Source organism: Littorina saxatilis, linkage group LG5, assembly GCF_037325665.1.
Source record: "Littorina saxatilis isolate snail1 linkage group LG5, US_GU_Lsax_2.0, whole genome shotgun sequence".
Taxonomy (NCBI): domain Eukaryota; kingdom Metazoa; phylum Mollusca; class Gastropoda; order Littorinimorpha; family Littorinidae; genus Littorina; species Littorina saxatilis.
The window spans coordinates 32,256,763-32,284,083 of record NC_090249.1 but is presented as its reverse complement, the minus strand read 5'-3'; the positions used below and the strand labels follow the sequence as shown (position 1 = coordinate 32,284,083).

Sequence of the window (27,321 nt, the reverse complement as noted above, 5' to 3'; positions counted from 1 at the left end):
TCACACGCTTTGAAAACAGATAAATTTCAGCCACACAGCATTTTTTGTTAAAGTTTACCAACCCACGTCAATGTTTTCAGACTTTTAAAGACCTAAAAGAAATGTAGAGGGGGAGGGTGTCACATTTTACAAGTCTTCAAAACTTGTAAAGACTGTGTGAACCCTGTTGTCTGGCTGGGGGCTCCGTAACCGACTCGTCGGTTTTCCAGCCCCGGCCTTTCCGAAACTATGTCAAAGGTTGCCAAGGGTCAAGGGTTGACATCCGGGGAGTCGCCAGTGTGAAAGCGAAGCTGATCCTGCCAAGGAGAGGAACCAGCATCGAAGTATTTGTCATTTTCGCTTATCCCAGCAGTAAGTGCATTTTCTTACAACGTTTTGAAGCAGTCGCACCCTCAGCGTATATAGTCCAGAACAGTGTGATTTTTCTGTGCTTGGAAAGGTATTAACTTTGTTGTGAAAGTTTGAAAGTCGAAGTTGCATGCAATGTTGAAGTCGTAGCCTTGGCATTTGAGTGCTTTGGAAACTGTTGCACTGGCACCGCCTTCCTGGTTTTAAATCAACAGGTCACCAAATCACCAAAACCAGATGCAGCGAACGGTCTGCTTGCGCAATAGGTTTGTAGACTAGCAACGTTCTCTTATGACGGTTGAAAACTGGCCGACAATCGAATGCGATTGAAAGGGAAGACACGACTCGCTTTTGTTCACGCCCCCCAACAAGTTACTCGTTGTTTTTAGCTTATTTCAAGTAAGTAATCTTGCTTAAGGCGGTCCCGGTGCCCTTGCCAAAGCGAGTCTACAACAACTCGAGACCCTTCAAAATTCCGGATAGCCGATCTGAACCGTATAGAAACTCTTTTTTTGTCAGGACGCCGACTGAATGGAACCGCCTACAAGACTCCGTGGTACATTCAGCAACTGCCAACACATTTACATCAGGTGTTGGCAGGGCCCCACCACCATAGGCGCACCGCCAGGTGTTTTTATCCTGCTTTTAAACACTGCCCAAATTCCAGCAGTTGACACCACCAACCTGGAAGGGCATGCATGTATAGAAAGTTTTTAAACTCCGTCACGCTGCGCTCTCTCGCCCATTGCGACGACAGCCATTATTGGCTACTGCAATGTACTACATCCAGATCCAGATCCAGAACCAGTGTACATTACATAGAATGAATCATTCGTAGAATGAGTAATGCATTGGCTGGAGTCATTACTGGAAGAACTCTACTCTTGAATTTGTACTGTTCCTCTGAACTTGAAACCAGTAGGCCTTGCTGTCAGTGGGGAAAATGTAGGTGTGAGTTTGACACACACTCACTGCCTTCAAGTTCAAGCAAAAGCCTTGTCAAATGTTATGACTTCCCATGAGCTATCACTTAAAGTGACTTTATCAATGTCTTTTTGTGTGTGTTCACTGTACATAAATTATTTCTTGTCTTTCTTCCTTCAGTACACTGTTTTGTGCAGCAATTGATTAACTCTGACAGAGACCATAGATCACATGTTTCTTCAGTGGATATCAAACTTTAATTTGTCATACTAAAAGCCTACTTTGTGCATATTTTACATATATTTAACAGTGCCCCATAATAATGTTTCGAGTTGTCAGTTCCACATCCTTTTTATTTTAGTTCTCTTGACATGAATTGTAAATACTTATTGCATGGGCTTGTTCTCCTCAATTAATTCCTTTTAAGGTGGTAAATTAGTGATCCATAGATGTGACTTGATCATTGGCAAATGAGACCAGATCAAGCACTGATGTGATGGGGGTGGAAGTCACTTGTTCGATGTCAATGGTCATGTGTCTCATTGTCTTAAGTGCCTGGAGACTGCATACTTCTGCACAGCTCTCATTCTCACTTACTGTTGTCTGTATTTGGTTACAGCACTTACTTCCCTTTGTTATTTGATCTTGTAGATGTGACTGTGTCTGATTAACTGCCCACTTTGATAGATTGTATTCAATTTCAAGCTGGCATGGTATTTTGCTTACGCATTACGTTGTCACTTATTTAATTGAACAAGGCTATTGTTGTCAAGACCGGATGGTATTGTCTTCAACATGCAGTGCAGTCACAGTTTGTTCATAAAAGTTCTTTCATTGTATTTGTAACAAGAACTTAAGTACATAAGTGTCCATACTTGTTCAACTATATGTGGGGTTTTTAATTTTTTTTAAATTTTTTTTTTTTTTTTTTTAAATTTTAGTCTGTAGTGTAATGTTTTTTTTCACCATTTGTTAGACCTTGCAAGTACATTGTACATTCACTGGTACCTGGGATGTGAGGCCCCTCTAATGAGGGGACACCTCCCATGAAAGTACAACTTCGGGAGTCCCCTCGACTTATTATCTTGACCAAAATATTACCTAACATGATACGCCACCTGCAATATAGAGACATTTTTAGCTGGTCCCAAGGGTGTCCTCTCATTACAGGTCTCGCTGTAGCAAGTTTATGTATAGACCATTGGTGTAAACTATTTACCTAGAATACCTGTCACTTGACCTGTAAAGTGAAATGGAACTCATCCATTATAATAATTCTTGGGGTTCTTTTCCTTCCCTATCTATATCAGATAGAACCTATTTGTTAGTGGTTACTGAGCTGAGGGTATGAAAATCAGCAAAGTAACTGCATTCGAAGTTCTTATTTCTGAAGTGTCTGTTTTGAGATGTTGAGTGTTTTTCCCTCCTTTTTTTCAAGAATTCTTTAATCACAGAAATCAATGAAATTATCACCATTATATCTTTGAATGGTGTGTTTCTTGCCATATGGTGTGTTTCAAACTTCAAGCTGGGGGTATGAAAATCAGCAAAGTAACTGTTTTGAGATTTTGAGTGTTTTTTCAAGAATTCCCTAATCACAGAAACCAATGAAATTATCACCATTATACCTTTGAGTGGTTTTCCTTTTAATTGAAGTGAAAGTTTTCATAAAAGCTATGTGTGATTTCTTGCTGACAATGTTTTAACAAGGGCTCACATAGAAAATTGTTTTAAAAGGAATATAAAAAGGTTTTCCTGTAAGGTGGATCATGTTTCAGTTTGTGGCTCATGGTGAATTCAGATAAAACACAGAGGCACACAATGAAACAGACAGACAGACACATATACACATATGCATTCTGTGAATATACATACTGTTTAAGTATTTGATTTTAAGACCTTTTCTCATATTTAGCTGCATACACTCCCCTTCCTTTTTGCTATTTGATAGCGTTACTGACTATTGCACACCTTATTGCACACCTTTCTTTTGTGTTTGAAAGGCGTAAATCAAGTTGAGGATCAGGTGACTAGAGGATGTCAGGGGATTGTGATTTTCTCATTTATCAATTTGCACAAAAATTTGTGTTTACAATAGCTCATGGTCTAGTTACTGTTTTTGCAGGTACTTATTTTGTAACACTTATTACATCAACCATAGATTCCTTTCAATGACTGATGAGGAAATCGTGTCAAGTACCTTTATCAGTTTACTGTGACCAATGCACCAACTGGATTGTCCTAATCAAGTTGAAAATGTAAACATTTGTGAGCCTTTATCTTGCTCGAGAGATGAATCAGTTCAACAATGATGTAATTTTCACTATTAAGTTGCATGTACAATGTACATGTATTAACATGTGTCTGACTTGCATTAAGATGAAGGAGGGATGTGACAGAGGAAGAGAAAAGCCAGTGAGACGTGATTGGTGTCAAATTTAGACATGCTAAAGCATGCAGTAGTGAAATGAGGTTTAGTGGCTTTGTATTTTTTGTCCTGTCATTAAAACAAATGCCACAACTCAAGGTTAATATACTTTATTTTCAGTGAGTGTCCTTTCAACCAACCACTGATACAGCAAGAGAAAGGAAAAGAGAGAGGCACTGTGTAAAAGAGGGATTAAAACCACCTGTGGCTAATCTTGGCTGAAAACCCAGCTCACCAGAGAAAGAGAGAGAGAGACGTAAGTATAGCAGCTGTTTTGTTTTGTCGCATCTAAGTTGTTTTCATTTTTAAGCAGGTGTGAGTGTGACCTTACATGTGTATGCATGTTGAGGGTTCAGTGGTCAAGGTGACTGGGTACTACAGTGGAACCCCTCTCTAGCGACCTTGAAAATGTTGACAAAAATCGGTCCTTATGGAGGGGGGTCCTTACAGAGGGAGGGGGCGGGGTCAGGGGGCCACAAAGAAAGTCAGATTTTCTTAAAAAAAGAAAACGGAGAAGTTTGAGTTGCTGACGACCGTTTCCTCAAGCAAACTGCTTCGATTTCATGTTTGACATTGTCCTTGGTGTCCACCAGTTCTGGTGCATGTACTACCCTGGCCAAGTTTCCTCTCAAGACATCAAAGAGACCGCCCCATAGGTTAAACTCCCTATAGGTTAAACTCGGTTGCTGACCTGGGTGCAGGAAGTGTTTCCTCTCTCAGATATGAAAGGGGAACCACCTCTCATAGCTAAAACTGGGTCAATGACCCCTGGGAAGAAGGTCAGTGTCTATAAACAAGGCCACCCAGCTATCACAATAGACCTGCCTTTGATCTCGCCGCACACGCAGATCGGAAAAATCTTTTTTCTTACGGCCAGGAACCAATCCCAAACCTTTTCATTTACGTCAGAGTATGTTGTCTTCTGCCGCTTTGATCGCATTCGATCGGCATTGTCACCACTTTCCCACCTTTTCAGAATGTTTTCTTTGTCTTGGATAATTCTTTGAATTTGCGATTTTCCAACATCAAGACTTTTTCCAATCGCGATGACACTTTCTCCCTTTTTGTGTCTGTTCACAACATTCACTCGGTTTTCGAGAGTGAAATATTTTATTTTATTTGTAGACGCCATGTCGATCTCCACTGCTCTTCTGTCCAAAGACTGTCTATTCTTCCTCCGAAAGCGGCGTATGGCTGCCAAAATGGCGGGGTAAAAACGGTCATACACGTAAAATTCCACTCGTGCAAAAACACGAGTGTACGTGGGAGTCTAAGCCCATGAACAAAGAAGAAGAAGACTGTCTATTCTGACTGAGTTGAACGGTGTATGTTGGTCACGTGAGTTTGTTTTCTCGATGATTGGTTTGTGATGTTTACTCAGCCCACCCAACCATCACACCTCTCAGCGGTTTAGTGCCTTTGCTTATGCGAGACGGTTATAACTGGTTATAACCGGTTTGTCAGTTATGCGTTAAGCTGACTGAGAGTCTTGGCTTTGTCTGACAAAGTCGTTACACAAGCTGTTATAGGTCGGTCCTTAGACGTTAGAGCGGGGTGGTCGCTACACTGGTGACAACTGTATAAGGAAACACATCGGTTACAAAAAAAAGGGTTGTTGTGGCGGGGTAGTCGTTAGAGAGGGGGGTCCTTGTGAGGGGTTCCACTGTATACTATTACGGGTGTACCGACTAAACTTGAACTGTTTGGAATTTGTAAAAAAAAAATCACAAATGGTAAGTTGTTGAAATGTTTAATTTTTAACAAAACAAGACATTTACAAGTAGACCAACCCAATGGCAATGGTCAGAGACTGATCACAACACACGCTATCTCAGATCAATTTCACAACATTTGTCTAATAATTTGTTGTCTGTCTGTGCACGGTAAAGACCATTGGGTCCATGTACTTGTGAATGTCTTGTTTTGATAAAAATTAAACATTGCAATAACTTTCCATTTTTGGTTTTTTGGCTCACGTAAGTGTAGCCTATGCGATGATAAACTTTGCCTGTCTGTGCGTGCGTGCGTGCGTGTGTGTGTGTGTGTGTGTGTGTGTGATAGAAACTTTAACATTTCCGAGTCTATGGATAAAGCTCGCATAAGAAGATTACGTCTCGGTCAAAAGTGTTTGACGTGTGTGATAGAAACTATTTGAAGACGTCACATTATGACGTAAGAGGGTTAGACGTCACGCAAAGGAATTACTGAAAGTCTCGGTCATTGTTATTGTGAGCGGGCCGAGACTAGTTGGCAGATCCAGGGTCTCGCTTTCTTGCACAGTTTCACCTATGCTTAGTGTGTGTGTGTGTGTGTGTGTGTGTGTGTGTATGTGTGACGGAGTGATTGAGTTTGTGTTACTGTTTGTCGATTTCTTACGTGAGCCTTGAAGGCTTCGCCTCTTGTTATTCTTGATTTTTGAACATTAGCTGTCTATCCGTTTTTGGATTTGAACTGTTTGGCGGCAGGCTGGCGAAAAACTATGTTACGTCAGTCTCTTGCCTGTTTGGTTGTTGATCGATTTGTATCTTGCTGCCAGTTTAAAAAATATGTATTTTGAGTTATATAAGTTTATGATTGTGATTATATGAATGAGAAGACGGCTGCATTGCTCTCTGTCTCTCTCTCTCCCTCTCCCTCTCTTTCTCTCCGTTGTGCATTTTAATGGTATCTAATGGCGGGGTAAAAAACGGTCATACACGTAAAATTCCACTCGTGCAAAAAACACGAGTGTACGTGGGAGTTTCAGCCCACGAACGCAGAAGAAGAAGAATAATGGTATCTAATCCATTAGCAACTGCATGTGAAAAAGGTATACTTATAAATTTGCTTTATATTTTCAGAGTGGAAATACAGGAGCTGCAGAGATGTCTAAGAAAGCAAAAGGTAATTAAGGCCTGGTTTTCCCATTAGTTACATATCAAGATGCTGAGAGTGTTTACTTTCTTTAAATGTTCTTCAGGCATGAGCAAGTTCCAGAATTTTCACTCGCCTTGTGGGCTAGTGAAATTCAAAATTGACTAGCCCACAAACAAATTCACTCGCCCATAAAACTGAGTTTCCAAAAAACAAAACGATTCTGGCATCCATTCAAACGTGGTGAAAGGCGAGCAGGTCTTTGCAAGCGCCTGTACAGATCGCATCAGTTGAGCGACACAAGCACGCTGGTCTTGCGTTAGCTGGTGCATAGCGTGTCCCCCCTCAGTGTCTTCGACCTTTTTGTTTGAGTTTACCCATTTTTTGGTGTTTTGATGGTGAGACTTTGATGTTTCGTGTGCACATATGTTTTCTAGCTTAAATTTGTCCGTACCAACAACGAATGGCCCCTTTCTCTCCTTCTCAGAAGCGGCATGCTTTTCGCAAGCAATACACAACATGACGTTTTTTTCCCGATCATAGTTTAGTCAGTCTCTCTGCTCACCAGTCAGATTTTGTATAGTCTGCCTGGAAGGAACACTTCCTCTGTCCGGAGTCATACTTACTTTTTCAATCTCTCGGACTCCGTTCCCTCTGGTTTGGCTTTTTTTTTGGGGGGGGTGGGGGGGGTGGGGGGGGGGTGGGGGGGGGGGGGGGAAGGCTGGCAGTTGTCCAAGTATTTCTACATGTTTACAGCTCCAGATCTGCCTTGGCTTCTGAGACACACAATTCTGATTGGTTAAAATCGCGTCAACGAAAAGTCCTGATAACCCTGAAATCATACGGTCATTCTGATTGGTTCATGGTCACTAAAGAGAATTTCCCGATCAGCTGGAACTGGAGCTTCGATCACATCTAATTTTAGCAATCATAGACGACAACGTGCTTCACAACAGACAATCGTCGCTCGGAAAATGATAATACCACAGACCCAAAATTTACACTCGCCAAGCGGGCGATCATTATAAGACTTTCTACTCGCCCACACTCATTTCTGGTCGCCTGTGGCGAGTGGGCGACCGATTTTGCTCATGCCTGTTCTTCATGCCCTCCTGTCACACACACACACCCAACTCAGGCATGCGTACACACACACACACACATACACACACACACACACACACACACACACACACACACTCACACACACACTCACGCACACACACACACACACACACACACTCATTTGCAAATGCTTTGTGAGATCAGTCAGTTGCAATTAGAGGTTTCTGTCAATATTTTCTTTTCTGGTGAGATTTATTTTGGCATGAGATATTTCACTCTTTTCTATGAGAAAAAAGATGACGCCTTTTCATTTTTTTCCAGCGACAGACCCTGCAAGGTTTCAGGGGAATGGCATCAGCTATCGAGCAAAAATCATTGGCATTGAAGATATCCCAGAAGCTCGGGGAGATAAAATGTGCCAGGAGATGATTCAGAAGTTGAAAAACAGCGTGAAAATTTCGGGACAGCATAAGCAGCGTGTATTCATCAACGTTACCCTTGAGGGACTGAAAATCATTGATGGAGTCAGCATGGTGAGTGGAGTAATCCCCATTGTGACCCTATCTGATATGTTGAACTTGAAAGTTGGTTTTGCTGTTGTTCTATGCTTTGTTGTTGTTGTTGTTGTTGTTGTTGTTGTTGTTGTTGTTGTTGTTGTTGTTGTTGTTGTTTTCCGTTTGTGTGTCTGCTTTTTGTGTCTATTTTGCATTCAGTGGCAGCGTATCTCTCTTCCTGTCTTTTTTCTCTTAACCAACACAGCTGCTTGTGTGTGAGCTACAGCCACGTATCCATCCTCCTATCTGCACTCTATTTAAACTGATGTTGTGTGTGAATAGCTTACAAGTTATCATGTTATTCAGTTTACTCAGTTTGTGTTACAACTTTTTGTTACTTCTTGATTTTCATTTCTCCCAGGAACTTCATTGGTTGTACTAATACATGTAGAGTGCTGGTTGAACTTTTGTTTTGTTAGTTCTGACCAAAAGTGCATTTACCTGATTTGTCAACAGAGGGAAGTTATGTGTCTATGGAGACAACATTTGGTTTCTTATCTTTGTGTGTTTGTTTGAATGAGTGTGTATGGTGTGTGTGTGTGTGTGTGTGTGTGTGTGTGTGTGTGTGTGTGTGTGTGTGTGTGTGTGTGTGTGTGTGTGTGTGTGCCCTTAAAATCAAGAGAACCTTTTGTACATTTTGTTGCAGAATGTGCTTCACACACACCCAGTGCACCAGATTTCTTTCATATCTAGAGACGTCACAGACAGTCGCGCTTTTGGCTACATCTTTGGACCAGGAGATAACATTCACAAGTTCTTCGCTATCAAGACAGCAAATGCAGTAATGCTTTCCTTTTGTCTTGCTTGATGTATTTTTATTGGGGATTGAGGGTTAGTTTACACACAGCAAGTTTTTGTAGCATCGAAGAACACCAAGTAGGAATGTGTGGCAACAGTGGAGATCAAGGGTATTAAAAAGAACATTTCAGACTGTTTGCAAAAAGAGGTGCCATGCCTTTATTCCATTTTTTTGACACAAAAAAGAAATCAGGTTTTCATTATTAAGATTTACTATAGTTATTTCCTACCCAAAATGTTTGTGTGTGTGGCAAGAATCTTGCAGCTACCAACTACTATTGGTAAGGTAAGGTAATTTCAGGTAGTCCTGTGAGATTTTTCTCATGAAACTTTGGGTTGCTTTCTCTGTGGGAAAAGCTAGCTTCGATGTAGTACTGTGCTGCCCATGTTTAGTTTTTTCTGCATGTACATATGTGTTTTCAAAGACTTTGTTGTGAACTTGGAATTTTTATCCTGCACATACAGTGGAACCCCCATTTTAAGACCCCCCAATTTAAGACTCCCTTCTTTTTAAGACCTTGTTTTCTCGGACTTTCTGTTCATAACCTCTGTTAAATAACCCCCATTTTAAGACTCCCTCCTTTTTAAGACCTTGTTTTCTCAGACTCTCTGTTCATAACTTCTGTTAAATAACCCCCATTTTAAGACTCCCTCCTTTTTAAGACCTTGTTTTTTCAGACTTTCTGTTCATAACTTCTGTTAAATAACCCCCACTGTTAAATAACCCCCATTTTAAGACTCCCCATTTTAAGACTCCCTCCTTTTAAGACCTGATTCTCTCAGATTTTTGGAGGTCTTAAAAAGGGGGTTCCATTGTATGTTCCCACACGGGGATGGTTCAACACTCATAAGAGTCTGCAGGGAAAGTTGACTATGGGAATTAAATTTCTTGTCTAATCCCGGGGCCAAACCCACACTAATAGACAAGCACTGATTTCTACACCAGACATGCTACTGACTGAGTTATCTCCCTGCCCCTAGGCTCTGGGTGCACTGCTAGCTCGTCTTTCAGTCTGACAGGTATTTGCATCATGGTTTTATGCTTGTCACAGGCGGAGAACTTGGTGCTGACCCTGCGTGACCTTTTCCAAACAGTGTACGAGCTGAAGAAACAAGAGATCGAAGATGCCAAGGCCAAGGCTGCTGCTGGTACAGAAGGCGAAGGAGAAAATGTAAGTACGGCACTGGTGAATGTCTTAGTAGATAGTCACTGCAGGTGTGAGAGTTTTCCCACAAGTTTGTGGTTTTATTCACATACTGCTGTAGAAGGTTCAGTGAAGTTTGATTCTTACGTCACATTCCATTAGAAGCATTCTGCATGAATAGATGGATTCAGGAAATAGCTCTATCAGGGTTTTAATTGGCTGCAGAAGATCAGAAGAGTTGCGCCCCACTTGGAATAGTGAAGCAAACCTCGTGTTCACTGATTGATGGCAAAAACCAATTATTGCGGGAATGAGTTTTGAGCTCCGATGAGCATATTTTTAACAGAAAAGGGCATCACATCAAGGGAACACTGCATAACATACACATCGGAGCTCACTATTCACTGTGGAAGGGACGCAACTTTTCCACAGGCATTAAAAATCCTTAACAGAATTATCTCTGAACATTGTCAATTGTTATGATGTCACAGACATTATTTCTTCATCATGAGCATAAAGAAGAGATTGAGTCATATGCCTTATTATTATGCTATATGCAGGCTCCAGCCGATGGTGAAGCTCCAGAGGGTCAGGAGAGCATCTATCAGGTTTGACGTTTGTTTGTTTCACTTATTTTGCTCTCTTGTTTGATTTGACTTGGTTTGTGCAGTTTGCTTTGTAAAAGTTTGTTACAATGGAAATCATTATTAAAGCATGTTGTTGTCAACAGCATTTTTCGTCATGCTTTGTTCCCCGAATTTGAAAACCTTTGATAGACAGTACATATATAATGGTTGCCATTTAGCATAGTTGGGCTGATTAACGTAGTATTCAGGCTGATTGTGCACAGTTTTTTTTAGAAAGCAGTAGATAAGCTTTTAGTTTCATGCTTGTAAAATTTCAACATGCTTGTAGATAAGGAGAAGACAGCCCTGTTCTTTTTCTTTGGTCGGTGCTTATGTTAGCACACACTTTCTTGTTGTTATTGGTGGTGATTATCCTTCTAACATCTTTTCCAGATTCTTGAAAACATATAACTTATACTTATTCTTGCTGACAGAGACTTGCATTGTTTCCGGTGTCTTAGATATGTCCACTGTATGCCCAAGTGTTGTTTTGAAATAGAACCAAAAGTGCTTTGGTCTCTATGAGACCTTTGAGTTTCATCAAAACTGTTTACTCCCTTGTAAATTGTACAATCCGTCCTGCATTCATTGCTGTTTTATAGTTTTTGTTGAAAGTGTGCATAAAAGTACATTTATATGTAATCAAAGCATGACTTTTTTGTTTTGTTTTGTTCATACACATATTACTCAAGGAACTTGATATATTACTCAAGGCTGCTGTAACAGTTTAACAGTGAAAAACACTGATACTGCATCTTTGTCCCGTACTATATGATGTACACTAACATCATCAGAACTTCTCACTGTTCTTTCATTTTTGGGTTAGTGGACAGCAGGACTAATGGGTGCAGAAGTGGTAAACGAAAGATGGGACTCTGTCTGTAAGGCAGAATTATTTATGAGTCTGAGTAATTACCGGAATGGTTTGAAGTGCTACAGCTCAGTCCACACACATCCAAACTTTGGTAAAATCATGGACAGGGATGAAGAAAAAATGTTTTGCAAGACTCAGCATTATCCCAGAAAAAAAGCCAGCGTTTTTAAAATGTTCAGTTTTGAGATGACCTGTCCCGTTTTGAGATAAACTCTCTTTCTTTTTTTGTGGATGATATGTCTCGGTTTGAGATGAAGTGTGTTGTTTTGAGGGAAAATGTCCCATTTTTCGTTTACCTCTTTTGCCTGGTGCCTTCTCTTCCGACTAACATGGCATGTGGTGTGTTGGGTGTCTGCCTAGGTGCCTAAAAACAATGCACCTGTAAACCCTCAGGAGCAAGAAGAGGCTGTGGCTAATCTGCTGGACCTTGAGGATCAGGTGGACAACATCCTTAAAGTGGGTACCTGAAGGGTTAGGGTCGACAATATCCTTAATGTTAGTACCTCTGGGGCTAGGACGGGCGACATCCTTAAAGTGGGTATCTGAAGGGTTAGGGTCAAATATATCCTTTATGTTAGTACCTCTGGGGCTAGGGAGGGCAACATCCTTAAAGTGGGTATCTGAAGGGTTAGGGTCAAAGATATCCTTAATGTTGGTACCTCTGGGTCTAGGTCGGGCAACATCCTTAATGTAGGTGTTGCTGAGCTTAGGCTGGTAAAGCGGATGTGGGTAAGCAGCATCCTTAAAATCAATGCCACTGGGGTGGGAATAGGCAACGATTTTAAGTGGGTGCCTCTGGAGCCTGGATAAGTGACATCATTAAAATAGATGTTGATGGGTTTGAGGTGGAAAGTGTCGCAAATATATTCAGGATTAAGTTTGGCATTGTCTTGTAAGCAGTACAGTCGAACCCACTTAAAACGAACACGCTTGTTACGAATTTTGACTTATGACGTATTAGTTTTAAGTTCCCAACTGAATACCTCTTTCTTCATGCTTAAAAAAAATGCTTAAAACGAATTCTTTATAACGAATTTATGCTTATAACGAGCACTTTTTGGATTCCCAAGCATGCATAATGTCTGTAATTTACTCACGCTTATGACGAAATCTTTAAACTCGTCCCGAGATCGACATATCATGGGAATTTGAGAAGTTTGAATACATGTGTCAAAGTCTTCCCTTGCGTCGACTGCTTGAACCATTGCTCAACCGATCACTGAATAAAGTTAAACTGATTACACTGTACTCACAAAACAATTTCAAATTTAGAATCAAAGTGATTGATAGCTCAGACACTGAACATGAATGACTGACTGACGTTTATTTCCTTCGCGAATACCAAAAACGAAACATCAATGTTTTGAACGGACGCCATTGCCAAAAACTATAGATGCCAGAGTGGTTTCCCTTGGACAAGGGAAACCACACTCTCAACGTTTGCGTTCGCCGGTTCGCGATAGTTTATCAGTCAGTCAGTGCTATCGATTTGGATTTGAACATCATGTTGCAACAAAACAAAAAAAACTAAATTGGCCAAGGTTTGCTACCCGTCGCCAAGGTAAGTGATTCCGGACAAATGATAGGAACACCGCGAATGTGGACAGTGTCAGTGTGTGCGTGTGTGTGACCAAAAACGTAACAACTGGATGAAACATCTGTGTGCTCACTCTCACTCAAACTCAACAATCATCACTCAACATGAGACACACATGAACATGTAACTGAATATGTCACTTTATTGTCTAAACGTGAAGCAGCATGAAAGTTGCGAAAGAAACAAATTGAAACACCATAAAATGTACAAGACTTAAAAAAAAAAAAATAAATAAAAAAAATAAATAAAAAAAAATCAATCAATTTTCTTAATACGAATTTTGGTTAAGACGAACTTTTTTTCCGATCCCCAGTGATTCGTCTTAAGCGAGTTCGACTGTATATCTGCAGGCATGGGAATTGTCCGCCGAATGGCGGATTTCCGCCGAATTTTTTTTTTTGTTCCGCCGAAAATGCAAAAGTGTCCGCCGAAAAAATAAAGGGGGGAGGCACACAAAAAAAGCACCGGTTACTTTGGCCTTTGCGCAAAAGTCCGCGAAAACTTTCCGTACTTTGTTCACGCACTGCTACCGCCCGCCTCAGTCATTGAACTTTTATGTTTGAAAGTAAACCAGATTGCACAGATTGTGTTACAAGTTACATTTTCCTGTTTGTCTCAACAGATCAATTTTTTTACAAATCTAAACCATATAATAATACATGTATATTTTTTTTTCTTCAAAAAAGCAAAAATTGGTACATTTTTGTACTAAAAACTCTGATTCTAAAAATTTAATGGCAAACTTGGAGCTCAGATGACACCAGATTGCACCATCTGGGTTCTTTGGATAAAAAAAATTTCCGGGGGAGCATGCCCCCGGACCCCCCTAGTAAGGCTAGGCGCTTCGCGCCGTCGACTTGACGCTTCGCGTCTTCAGTTATAAATTTTCCGCCTTTTTTACAATTTTTAATTCCCATGCCTGTATCTGGGATTTAAGCAGACAGTGGTAATTAAGGTGCCTTTTTTAAGTCTTTATGTATGCATTCACATGTATACAATTTGTTGGGGGATAAGGTAAATGGCACTTTGTTCTGTGTCATCTCCATAACACATGTACTCATATATATAAATTGGAATAATAACAAGTCGCGTAAGGCGAAAATACAATATTTAGTCAAGTAGCTGTCGAACTCACAGAATGAAACTGAACGCAAAGCCATTTTTCAGCAAGACCGTATACTCGTAGCATCGTCAGTCCACCGCTCATGGCAAAGGCAGTGAAATTGACAAGAAGAGCGGGGTAGTAGTTGCGCTAAGAAGGATAGCACGCTTTTCTGTACCTCTCTTTGTTTTAACTTTCTGAGCGTGTTTTTAATCCAAACATATCATATCTATATGTTTTTGGAATCAGGAACCGACAAGGAATAAGATGAAAGTGTTTTTAAATTGATTTCGACAATTTAATTTTGATAATAATTTTTATATATTTAATTTTCAGAGCTTGTTTTTAATCCGAATATAACATATTTATATGTTTTTGGAATCAGCAAATGATGGAGAATAAGATAAACGTAAATTTGGATCGTTTTATAAATTTTTAATTTTTTTTACAATTTTCAGATTTTTAATGACCAAAGTCATTAATTAATTTTTAAGCCACCAAGCTGAAATGCAATACCGAAGTCCGGGCTTCGTCGAAGATTACTTGACCAAAATTTCAACCAATTTGGTTGAAAAATGAGGGCGTGACAGTGCCGCCTCAACTTTCACGAAAAGCCGGATATGACGTCATCAAAGACATTTATCAAAAAAATCAAAAAAACGTATGGGGATTTCATACCCAGGAACTCTCATGTCAAATTTCATAAAGATCGGTCCAGTAGTTTAGTCTGAATCGCTCTACACACACACACACACACACACACACACACACACACACACACACACACGCACATACACCACGACCCTCGTTTCGATTCCCCCTCGATGTTAAAATATTTAGTCAAAACTTGACTAAATATAAAAAGGGTGCATTTTGAGAGCTGTAATAATGTGCTGGAAATGTGTCTTCCATGACTCTTGTGAACATCACCCATTCAAATGCAAGGGATTTTAAATGATTTTGAAGATAGTAAGTCTGTGACATTTGACTGCATATGAAATCTGTTAAGTGAACTTTTCAGATTAATTTTGTTAGTGCAAGTATATGGGATCAAAAGCAATTAAAAAAAAGTTTGATTACATTAACATTTTGAGAGAACTCCAAAGGGGTGTGATGAGTGAGAGTGACACAAGAAAATGAAGATGGGGATGGTGTGTATTCACCTTTAAAACAATGTCTCTCCCTTATCACCACATGGTTAGCTATGGATAACCCTGTGCACCTATTTCATCATTGCAGCGACACTCTTTCTCTTCCTTCACAGCACGATTTCTATGGCCCCCTCACCACCACCCCATTCCTCTTTCTCCTCTATCTCTTCCCTTTCTTTTCTCTTTCCCCTCTCTTTTTCTCTCTCTCTCTCTCTCTCTCTCTCTCTCTCTCTCTCTCTCTCTCTCTCTCTCTCTCTCTCTTTCTCTCTCTCTCTTCTCTCTCTCTCTCTCTCTCTCTCTCTCTCTCTCTCTCTCTCTCTCTCTCTCTCTCTCTCTCACTTCCTGTGCATGAAATGTGAGATTCTTTTTTCTTTTTTAGAATTTAATAATCTTCCCTCTTTTTCTTTTCTTTGAATCCTATCCAGTTTGGATGGATGCTACACCCCTCATTTTCCCCTCCTATTGTTCTTTCTTCCTTTCTCTGAACAAGAAGGAATGATAATGAGGGGGTGAGAGTTTGGACAATGTGATTTTTGTGAGTGTGCTTATGTGTTTGCCTTTTATGCATGGCCTCTGTTTTCCCTGAAATTACAGATAATTGACCTGATATTTTGCCTTGGAATGTTATTACAGTTCTTGTAATCCTTGCACTTCATTACTTGTTGTTATGGTTTTATTTTATTGTTTCCTTTACTCCTAAATTTTTCCTTTTTCGCTGCATGTTTTTGCAGTAGAATTCTACTTTATCAAAATTTAAAGAATTACTGTACACATTTCTGCAGCCGAAAAAGATTAGGTTGAAGGCAGGATTTTCAATAACAGATTCTCTTTTATACTTATAGAAAATGCCCCAAGACCTGGCTGAATTTAAAGTTAAAACAAAATTTTCAGTGTGTGTGTGTGTGTGTGTGTTAGTCTGTGTGTGTGTGTGTGTGTGTGTGTGTGTGTGTGTGTGTGTGTGTGTGTGAAGAAATTATGGTTTCAGTCTTTTTGATTTCTTAGGTTTTTGTTGTGCTGACAAGAGATCCTATTGTGGTACATGTACTTATGAATTCACAAAGATTCTGTGTTGCACTTGCAGCCTTTGGTTTTGCTCAAAACTATCATGAATGCAGAAAAAGAAACTGAAAGCTTAAATAATGGCTTACTAGTAATAAAAGATAAATTAGAAATGCTGTGCATTCTGTGTTCTTGTTTCACATGCTTTATGGTTCTTGCTCCCAATATCTGATTTGAATAAATCTGAACTTTTAGAGCCCTATGCACTGTTGATTTTTTCACCCTTAATTTTCAGTTTGTATCTTTCTATTTGCTCAGTCTTTTAATTATTCCAGTTCTGTTATCATGCATACTTTAATATTATCACATGTCTACCTACATGATTTGTTTGATATCGTTGACAGGTATAAAAAAATAAAAAAGAGGAAAAAATAGCTTTTTGTTGTAGAATAAACTTACACTGGAAATGACATTTACTTGGCCATATTGTGTGATGCGATATGTTCTTGTTGTACTAGTTTTACCTTGACTTTTGTTTCATATGGTTAACAAAAATCTGTTTGAGAAAATAGTGTCTTCTCAGAGTTTTAAAATGTGTTTGATATTGCTTTAAAAACATAAACAAAAGATGAAAAAAAAAAGTATAATGAAACCAAACAACTTGTGTTCCCTTGTTTCAAGAAGTCTGCACCGTGACATTTCTGTGTGTTCAATCAGGGAATCGAGCAGATCAAGAACCTGGAGTTTGACGAGCTCTCCCAAGAGGAAGCCCCTCGCCAGCCCGTTTCTCCCACCACCTCCACCTCCCCCACTTCTCCGGCCGCACCCCCCACCAGCGATCCTTGGGGAGTGTCTGCTCCTGCTGCTACTGTCCCTGCTGTAGCGAAGGTCGCAACAATACCTGCATCGTCGTCCTTGAACGACCTTCAGGGGTTGGTCAACGCTCCTCCGCCCACCAGCAATCCTTTTGGGGGCATGCAGCCTTTCCCCGGTGCGCCTGCTGCTGGTATGGGTATGGCCGCCCCTGGCTTTGGTGCTATGGGCCAGCCTGGGATGTTTGCAATGCCTGGACAGCAGGTATGTGTGTGTGTGTGTGTGTGTGTGTGTGTGTGTGTGTGTGTGTGTGTGTGTGTGTGTGTGTGTGTGTGTGTGTGTGTGTGTGTGTGTGTGTGTGTGTGTGTGTGAGAGAGTGAGAGAGTGTGAGGGAGAGAGAGGGAGAGAGCGGAGAGAGAGAAAGAGAAAGAGAGAGAGAGAGATTCAAAACTTTATTAGAAAGGGATGAAGGTTTTAGGCAGTGCCAAATCTTCCAACCTGTACCTTGAGGACATACATGGCATTACACATTACATATAAAACATGTTTGAAATAGAGAGAAAAAGATAGATAGTGCATTTGTGTGTGTGTGTGTGTGTGTGAAATAACTTTCACGAATGCCTGAACAGCAGGTATGTGAGAGAGAGGGGAGGGGTGTGTGGTTGGGTGCTAAAAGAGCTTTTTTGAATTTTGTTGTGGTTCTCTGCCTGAGTTAGAACTATGGAGGGGACAGGTTTGTATTTGACGCTTTTAGAATTTGAAAATATATATGACTTGTGGATATACTTGGTGGATCACTATGCATTTCTGCAGGATGATCTTTGTACTGTGTTACTTAGGAACATATGTATGAAAGCGGACAAGATAAGCAACACAGAAAGAGAACGATAAAACTGCAAGCAGGAAGGTTAACAGTCACCAAAATTTGTTCGAGAATTAGAACAGCAAAATATCTATTGTAAAGCATTTGTTGCAATATTCCTTTCTTTGTAAGCATTTTAGAACTACAAATCGGCAAACAAACAAAGCACTGTCCATCACTGTCAACAAAGGTCATGTTGTATGGGAAAATCTGATTTCAGTTTGATCAATTGCCTTTCTGTTAATCCACATGCTGTGCTTAATCTTTTATGTGAGTTTTTTTTTATTTATCTTCTTAGCCTGGAGTCCCAGTTTCTCGCGACCCCTTTGGCGGCGATCCCTTTGCACAGCAGCGGTCGCAGCAAGCACCCCAGATGATGGTGAGACCAGGAGGGGCACCCTTCGGCCAGCAACCTGGCTTTGGTCAGCAGCCTGCCTTCGGTCAGCAGCCCGCCTTTGGCCAGCAGCCCGGCTTTGGCTCTCCCTTTGCGGCTCCCAGGGCCAGCCCCACACCGGGAAACCCTTTCCCTGGGGCCATGGGAGCCCCTGGTGTTGCTGGCATGCAGCCCGGCTTCGGAATGGGACCCCCTGGCATGTCGCCATTTGGCATGGCGTCTCCTGGTGCAGGCATGCAGATGCAGATGCAGCCTCCTGCAGTAGCAGGGGCCAATCTGTTTGGGCAGCAGCCTGAGGAGAACCTCCTGCAGCCTCAGAAGCCTGGAGGAGGCCAGGAGGAGCAGGCCAAAGCTGAGCCGCGTCCAGCGCTCTTTGGTGACCTGGTGGACATCAAGAAGTCTGTCGGGGCCGAATCAGAGTCCAAGACCCCCAAGGATATGTTCAAGGAGCTGGCGCAACCGCCTAAGAAGAGCCTCAACGAGATCAAGGCTGGAGTAGCAACCCCTCCCCAGGCAAGTGGGGTTATCATTGACCAGGACCCATTTGCTGAAGATCCCTTCGGCTCTCTTGACACTGTATTAAACACCATAGCCTCTGATGTAGACCCTTTTGACACGTGTAACTTTCCTTCCCCTTCTTCCGCATCACCTTCACATTCGCTTCCTCCATCTTCCTCACCTCCTCCGCTTCCTGCACCCTCACTGCCGCCTCAACCACCTGCACCTCCTGACCCCACCCCTGACCTGAAACTGTCTGCTCCAAGCAGTAAGGAGTCTTCACCCGAGACTCATTTTGACATGCCCGAAGAACCCCCTCCCCCCCTCCCTGCTCATCTAAAGGTCAGTTTGGCCGCTCCCTCTCCTCCTCCCCGCCCTCCACCCATTCCCAACAGACCCATGCCCAAGCCACGAAAGACATCCCCCACTACCCCAGCCAAATCTGTAATCTCACCCCCACCTCTCCCCACATCCCCCCGTCCCACATCTAGCGTGGCTTCTTCATCACCTGCCAGCGAGCTTTCAGCATCAGATGTCGTCCCTTTTGCTGTGGATGCCTCCAGGGGAACAGAGTCCAGTTCCAGAGACACTTCATCTTACGATTCATCGGTGTCACGGGCACCCCCCTCTCCCAACCACAGCTGGGGGTCTGCCAGTAGTCTTTCTCTCTCTTGCAGTCAGAAGAGCTTGGACAGAACAGCGCCCACAGCTGACGCTGATGACCCCTTTGGTGTCCCACTGAAGAGCAAAAAAAGCTTCTCTTCTGCTGATGGTGCTAGTAAAAGATCCAGTCGCAGTTCTGGTAAACTGTCTGTCAAATCAGACGCCAAGGTGCCTGTGACTGTGGACCCTTTTGGCCTGCCGCTGACGGACAGGACTAACTCTTGGGAAGGTGTGCTAGAAAGGACGAAAGTGAGTGAGGGTGACAATCCTTTTTCAGTGAATGCATTTGACAGCGGTGGTCCTGTGACCAGCGTGCAGGGCAAGTGGGAGGCGTTTCCTGATCATCCTGTCAATGGTGGAGTAGAGGCCATAACTCCCAACGGTCAGACAGTGAGTGCTCTCGTTTCGTTTCTGCATGCCTTTTTTTGTTGCGTGGTCTTTCTGAATTGGTGCATTGTGATTTTCTTTTTTTGTGCTAATGGAGAAGTTTTGTAGAACTCTGGACCTTTTTTTTCATTTCTGTTTTTTTGAATTTTGGAACATATAGCATTTTTTTATATTTCTGTTTTTATTCTGTTTGCTTCTTTTTATCCTGTTGTTATTGTTATTGTGTTTGTTTTGTTAGGTTTGATTGGTTTTGTTGGGCTAACACCTATAACAGACTGGAATAAAGAACTCTTAAATGGATCTGTCTCTTTCTGTCTCTATTTGTGCTTTTAATGAGTTGATTTGGTAACAGTGCATGCTGTTGTTGTCAGAGTTGTGCGTAACCTGCATGCACATATGTGGTTGGTTTTTGGTTTTGCACTGACTAATAGTAATGCTTCATGTTGCAGTTCGCATTGCCAGTTATACAACTTGCGTGTGATAAATCATCTTGAGGATGTTTACTTGTTATTTTTCTATTTATTTTTGATTGCAGTTCTTCATCTTATGTTTTACCCTAACCATACCATTGACTTGCTTTGTTAATTTTGAGTTTGGTTTGAATGCACAATCCTACTACTCCTAGACACAAAATATATGACCCTTTGCACAAGACATATATAGCCTTACCATAAATCCACTATATTTTTTTATTTGGTTTAAACAGTGTTTCATTCACATTCATGGTTTGCAGAGCCATGGCATAGATCTAGTCAACAACAAAGGAACACAAGTTAAACTTATAAATGTGCATAGTAAATAGAAGTGGCGGACAATTTTGTGAATGCGTAATATTCAAACCAATCAAATTTTGTATCCCCCTGTATTTAAAATGGAGAAATATAGCCTTACCATAAATCCGCTCTATCAGGCATAGGATTTTCCTACCAATTCGCTCCAGAGATTACATGTATTCTTGAGATCCACAGATGGCATGATTTTGCATCTTCTTTTTTAGACTTTTTTGTTGTTGTTGCTTTGATTTGAAGCTTTTAATTAAACATCCTGTTCCTTTAACATTTGATTAATTCATTTGATTGCCACATTAAAGTTATTTCGCACACACACACACATGCACGCATGCACCCACATACACACACACACACACTAACACACACACACACATACACACACACAAACACACACACAACCACACACACAGACACACATACTCGCACACACAGACACACACTAACACACATACACACGCACACAAACACACACACACACACACACACACACACACACACACACACACACACACACACACTTCTCCGCCTTGTGTATCTCCTGTATCCCCAGTTTTCAGAAAGTTAACAGGAGATTTGTTTTCTGTTTCAGCCCAGCGCTTCTCCATTTGGAGACAGTTTCTTCGCTCCTGTTAATGGAAAAGTAAGTGTTAAAAGGTTGCTCCAGTACTTGTGTGTATTCTATTAATAGAGAATACTACATTAATAGAGAATACTTGCTGTGTCGTACCATATTTACACGAGTTGTTTTTTTAAAATTTCGCTCGCAGTTCACTATTTGAAAAAGCAACGAGTGTAAATCTGGTACGAAACAGCAAGCCATGTAGTATTCTGTTTATCCTACATACTGTACTTACGTGTATTTTACTGAAAATGTCCTGCAGTCGAGGCAGCTAAATTGAAGACTCTTGTTTTGGAACCTCGATCTCTTCTAAAGCCTCGTGCAATCTATTACGTCAAAGCAAAGAAACGTCACTCTGAAAGTGTGGCGTGACGTGTTAGTTCTAAAGATTCATGGAGGGTAATTTCTCAATATCCAAAAGCATATTGTCAATAACAAAGACGCATGGTTCCGGTTTACCCATCTGTACCACGCGGCGATGTTTCTATCGACAACAGCATACACTGACAACTTGAAATTCTTCTCGGGAATGTTTTTCAGCTTTACAAATGTCGATAGCATACCCTTTTCTGCTAACTTCCCGATGAAACAGGACTAAACCAATTATTTTCTGTCCCTAAACACCACAAAATGCCCAAAGTCGAAAGATGTACATGTAGTACAAACAGGGGAGTAAAACGGAACAGCCGTTTTTGTGTGCCTGTGTGAGCTCAGTTGCCGACTAACACAAACTCAGTTTCACATTCGGCTTTTCTTATCTCGTAACTCCACACTAAATACCCCACTTCCCCCCTGAAGTATTGATGTACAACCCATGGCACTAACATTCATGTAGTCGTTTATAACTTACAAAAAGTTCGCTTCATGACGAGACAAGTATCAATGCACTGAAAACTTCTTGCCGTCTGCTCGCGTTGTACGGATTAGCTGTTCTCTTCTCCTCCCCTTGTTGCATCCTAGTTCTTCAGTTGTTTCTAGTTTTCCGTTGATGTTGTGTTTTGGTCTTCTTCATAAGTAGTCTTGTTCAAAATGAAAAAAACTCAAACTTCTTTTTGTTGTATACGAATGAACTAATAAAAAGCTGTTTAACAGCTGTGTTGTCAAATCGAGTTTTTTTCCAAAGTCAGTGTGGCGCCTGCGCAAAACTAATGCGCATAAGAAACGGCGTCTGCTATCAAAACCTGAGATCAACGCATCGACTCAAAAACCGTCATTTTGTAAGTTTGGAACAACAAATCAAGGTCAGAACAGCTATATAATAGCTATTGTGTTTTCAGCGTAGCAATAGGGTCCGATATTTAGACGAGACAAGTATAATGCGACTTCGACTCGTCGCATTATACTTGTCTCGTCTAAATATCGGACCCTATTGCTACGCTGAAAACACAATAGCTGGTAATAATGCAAAATTGTGTTTGTCTTGTCTGTTTCTTTGCCAATAGACGACCAGTTGACAATTATCGATAGATTGTATGCTACATGGCAGATTAAATTCTTGTTCTTGTTTTTCTTGGGGATTCTAGAGGCCTTTTATTGTTTAGACTTTGGTCATCACACTAACCATTCTTGTGTCCACTCACACATAACAGCTTTTGTTTTGTTACCTTTAACATATTTGTCTTTTTCCAGCCATCAGATGCTCAGTCATGAAGATGTCCAAGGGGGGAAAGTGCAAAAGCCTTTGCAATGCCAGTCGGAACCAAAGTCAGCCTCCAACTCACTTTTTTTTCTTTTTTCAGTTTTGGGTATGACTTGATAAACAACTGCTAACTTGTCATTATTGCAACACAAGAAACATACTTGAGCTGTTTGAACTTCTAGAGCATTTAGTGTAGAACATGTATATGTTTGAATATGGTTGAATTGCTCACTTAGTCACTAGCTTCATCAAACCCTGCTTTAACTTGTTAAGTAATGTTTATTATTTTTTTTTAAACAAGAGGAAATTGTGTAAAATGTTTTTTTTTAGTTGGTAGTCATGTTTGTTTTCTTTCATTTTACCTGTGAACTGTTCTTGATCTTTTTTCTTTTTTCTTTTTGTGGAATGGAAAATGTCTGAGTGGAAGTGGTTTGAGAATTTTTTCACAATGTAAGGATGGAAATAGATGAGCCACATGCGTGTGTTACATGAATGAGGCATGATATTACTGCTAACGTTGTTAAAAATTTTTAACTTTTAGTTTTATGATCAACATATTTGTTCGCATCATATCCTTGTCGAAGGATCAACATGATGGTAAATCTACGTTGGATTCAACCAAATAGGTAAACGACACCTGGATAAAATGTGCATGTTTTATGTTGTTTACAATGTAACGATACATGTGTACATTAATTGATTACTTAGGTTTGGTGTATTTGACCTAGTCACATTAAAAAGCAACACCTTTTGACAGGCTGCTTTTGTGTAGCCTACTTAATTTGTAAAGATTTGAGATTAAGCTTAGCATTTATAACATATAGCATTAACATGCTGTTTTTGTCACATTTTATGGTGCTTTTCACTTCCAGCATTCTAAAAAAAACTATGAAATGTTTGTGTACATGAGTTTTCAGAACTTATGATACCATGAGCTTCCATTATTTTCTTTCACGCATAACTGGTTTTGGTAATGCATTGATACATAATACTCATTAGTGGATTGGTTAAAACTAAGGTATTACAATGTACGTATTTCAAGTATTATGAGAATTGCAGTGTAGTTATGCAGAATAAGATCGTTTTGCAAACAGCTCAACAGCAACTTGTCAGTACTTGTCAGCAAATGCAAGGTATTTTAAATCCTCTCCATGGGGGAAAAAACTTACTGAAACGTTTCCCTTTTTAGATGTCACATTGATTCATGAAGAAAATAAATTAGAATTTCTGGTTTCTATTTGTGGTGTTGATCGAAGTGTTGGTTTGTCAAACTGGGCTTATGTAGAGACTTGCTCAGCAGGAGCATATTAGCTGTGTTCGGTCTTGCGTTTGGCCTCGTTTTAAAATGAGCTTTGTCTGAATTTTTATTACACATTGGTACTAAGTTGTATTGGAATACAAAAAATTTCTTTTTTTCTCAAGTGCAGAGTAATTGAGGAATATTTTATGCTTAGATCGCATTTTGGTACAGTAATAAAGAGATATGTCAAAACTGACTTTACTTTTTTGTTATATTATGGATACATGTATTTGGAAAAAGTGTAGCTGTCTTGAAGAAGGAAGTTCAACAACAAAATGAAAACATTGCTTTTAAGATTGTAATGATGTCTGACTGGAAGAAAAGTTATTTTTGAGGTGTGTTTGTTGTGGAGGCTTAATTGTGTTCATGTAAATTTTATTCAGGCTGGGGAATTCTCCTCAGATCCTCCAATTTCAGAGAAAATCTGATTGGTTCTCTGAGGAAGAAATATAATCTCCGATGGGGAAAAATCTGGGGAAAAAACACACAAAATAAAGCGCAGTACAGTTTGATGTAAAAATCACTTTATATAGACTTTGTACACCAGTCCTGGTCAATGTGCTATATGATATTCTGTCCAGAAATAATGAAATTTCCTGCTAGGAGCTAGAGGCCTCCTGATACCCTCCAGAAATGCCTCAAATATGTTTCTGCCACTACACCCCACCAGGCTCCGGGACCCCAGCATATTTCCAATTTTTGTTCAAGACAGTAGTTTTCTAGCCTGTTTATTTCTCAGCACATGTGCTGGCACATGCACGCTCAGTGGATTGCTTAACATGTTTTTGAAGTTTTAAAACCCATGGCTGTCAGTCATTGACATGTTTTTGAAGCTTTAAAAGCCACAGCTGTCAGTCATAGACATGCTCATCTTCTCCACTTTGCACAATAATAAATCAAACCTGTGTTGATTTCCTGACTTACGTTGGTTGCATAATGTGTGTCTGTGGAAGTTTTCTTCTTTCCATTGTTTTGTTCTTTGCTTTCTTTTGTATGGATCACTGTTCCCCGCTCGATTGTCATAATGGTAGAGAATGAAAGCACCGGAAGGTAACAAGGATATATTATTCATCCAACAAGATACTTTTTGTTCTACAGGGATAGAGGAAAGGAACAGGTCAAATATACAGAGTGCCAGTCTTGAAACATTGTGCCTGTATTTTTAAATACAACATTTGTTGTGCAATTATTTCGTCATATTACTCTGGCATATCTTTATCTTCGCCAAATGCATATGTTGTGTATTGTATGATTACTGATTGTAATCAGCATTGTTCTTTACATACTTGTTTTCCATTACCATATCTACACTGTGATACTGTTTAGGCGTGCCTTTGGCGTCTTTCACTTGCACTTTTAATCTCAGAAGATTACATTTTTCATGAGCTGTTTTACTGACTGTAAAGAATATGAAACATAATAATATAGGCGGTTTGTACCGGTTTTGTTTGCACTTGTTTTTCCAATTGTATGCGTCCGTTCTGCTGTAAAAAAAAATAAGCTCACTGGTTTTTAAGTACAGCAGAAGATGAATTCCTCTCATTTTTAAATGACAAGAACATATTAGCTGCAGACTGGCAGAGCTGTCTTAATAACAGAATTTCCTTTGAACTTACTTATGACTTTTTTTATGTGTAGTTGCAAAGTCATATTGTTCACCAGGCTTGATTTACAATTGTTTGTGCCAAAGCACCATCAGCTAACATTGAACTTTTGCATTTGCGCAGACTGTGTCATGCCCAAAGGAGACGTCAAATCTGATAAGCTTGAGTTTTTGAAAATCCAGGATTTTTAAAAAGAAGTGCAACTAACATGAAAATGGATAGCTTTTCATAAGTGTTTGTGCATTGACCTTTCTTTCTGAATAAAAAAAACAAGAAAGGTAGGTTGTTGGAACGTTTGTTATTGACTAAACAATACGTTACAGTCACAAATATATTAACCCAACGGTCTTTAAAGTGCACAGACAATTAGTAACAAGAACTTAGCTTGATCCAATGTTTCGGCTGCTTGTTGGGAAAGTCCCAAGCGAATCACTTTCTTTCTGATATGCAAGTGGTCAATACATACAAGAAAACAACTAAGTTTTGTTCTTTTTATTCACTGCAGTGGAGAAGTTGAAATTATGTGGAAATAAATGTCTTTCCTGTGTTTAAATTCTATGAGAACAGGGAATTAAGTTTAGGTCATCGATCTCCAGCAAAGTTGTTAATTTTCATGGGAACTGGCCCATAAATACGTTTTGACAAAATCATGGGCTTAGTTATTGTATTGTCTGTATCCAACGCATGCTTGATGAGGGAACTTGCAGACCTGTCGTCATCTTTTGACTGTTCTTGGACCAAAGATTTTTTATCAATGCTTACAATCATATTCAGCACGTGTTTTACTGAAATCTATCAGGATTTCACTGTAAAAGTTAGTTTCATATTCAGTTGTGCAAGGTCTTCCAGCTGTTCATGATAAACATTTCTGCATAATCATTTTAAAAACAAATAATGTAAAGCGTTTCTTTTTGATAAGCATCACGTCATTGTCTATTAATATCGGTGCGATTGAAAGTGCAGTTTGAGTGGGTTTGACCTGAAATGATCCATGTTTCAATTTAAATTATTTTCATTCTTTCCGAATTTCTACTGGCCTTTTACCACGTTGCTTGTTGAGCATTTTGTTGCCGTTTGCATGTCTTGAGAGAATACATATATGCCAAATTATGAGTGAAGTGGCTTTGTGTATTGGGAGAATGTTTGCAATGTTTCACTTTGTTTTAATGCTTTCCTCATGTGTGAAAGAGCAGAACTTTTCTTGGGTCTCTAATGTACAGGTGCGCGTGTGATATTTAAGATACTTAGTGTGCAAGCTTATATTTTTGATAATCTGAAAGTTTTGCT

General features: G+C 40.2%; 1 protein-coding gene across 2 annotated transcripts; it reads left to right on the top strand.

Annotated features, from left to right (window-relative positions):
- The first annotated feature begins 253 nt into the window (after window positions 1-253).
- On the top strand, window positions 254-27,144 carry LOC138966891 (disabled homolog 1-like). 2 transcript variants are annotated; one of them, XM_070339281.1, is made up of 12 exons: window positions 254-351; window positions 3,821-3,956; window positions 6,541-6,583; window positions 7,940-8,151; window positions 8,819-8,953; window positions 10,023-10,142; window positions 10,676-10,723; window positions 11,976-12,071; window positions 17,182-17,541; window positions 18,438-20,084; window positions 21,462-21,512; window positions 23,121-27,144. In XM_070339281.1, exons 3-12 carry the CDS (start codon window positions 6,565-6,567, stop codon window positions 23,139-23,141), a joined length of 2,709 nt encoding a protein of 902 aa, XP_070195382.1. In that variant the 5' UTR covers window positions 254-351; window positions 3,821-3,956; window positions 6,541-6,564; the 3' UTR covers window positions 23,142-27,144. The 2 variants fall into 2 exon arrangements, with proteins under 2 accessions (XP_070195382.1, XP_070195383.1); XM_070339282.1 differs by lacking the exon at window positions 11,976-12,071.
- Window positions 27,145-27,321: the final 177 nt, after the last annotated feature.

What these genes read in the sequence shown, in the direction of transcription:
- LOC138966891 (XM_070339281.1), top strand. An exon ending in TCATTGATGGAGTCAGCATG is followed by an intron (nt 8,152 to 8,818) that starts GTGAGTGGAGTA and finishes ATTTTGTTGCAG; the next exon opens with AATGTGCTTCACACACACCC. An exon ending in AGGTGGACAACATCCTTAAA is followed by an intron (nt 12,072 to 17,181) that starts GTGGGTACCTGA and finishes GTGTTCAATCAG; the next exon opens with GGAATCGAGCAGATCAAGAA.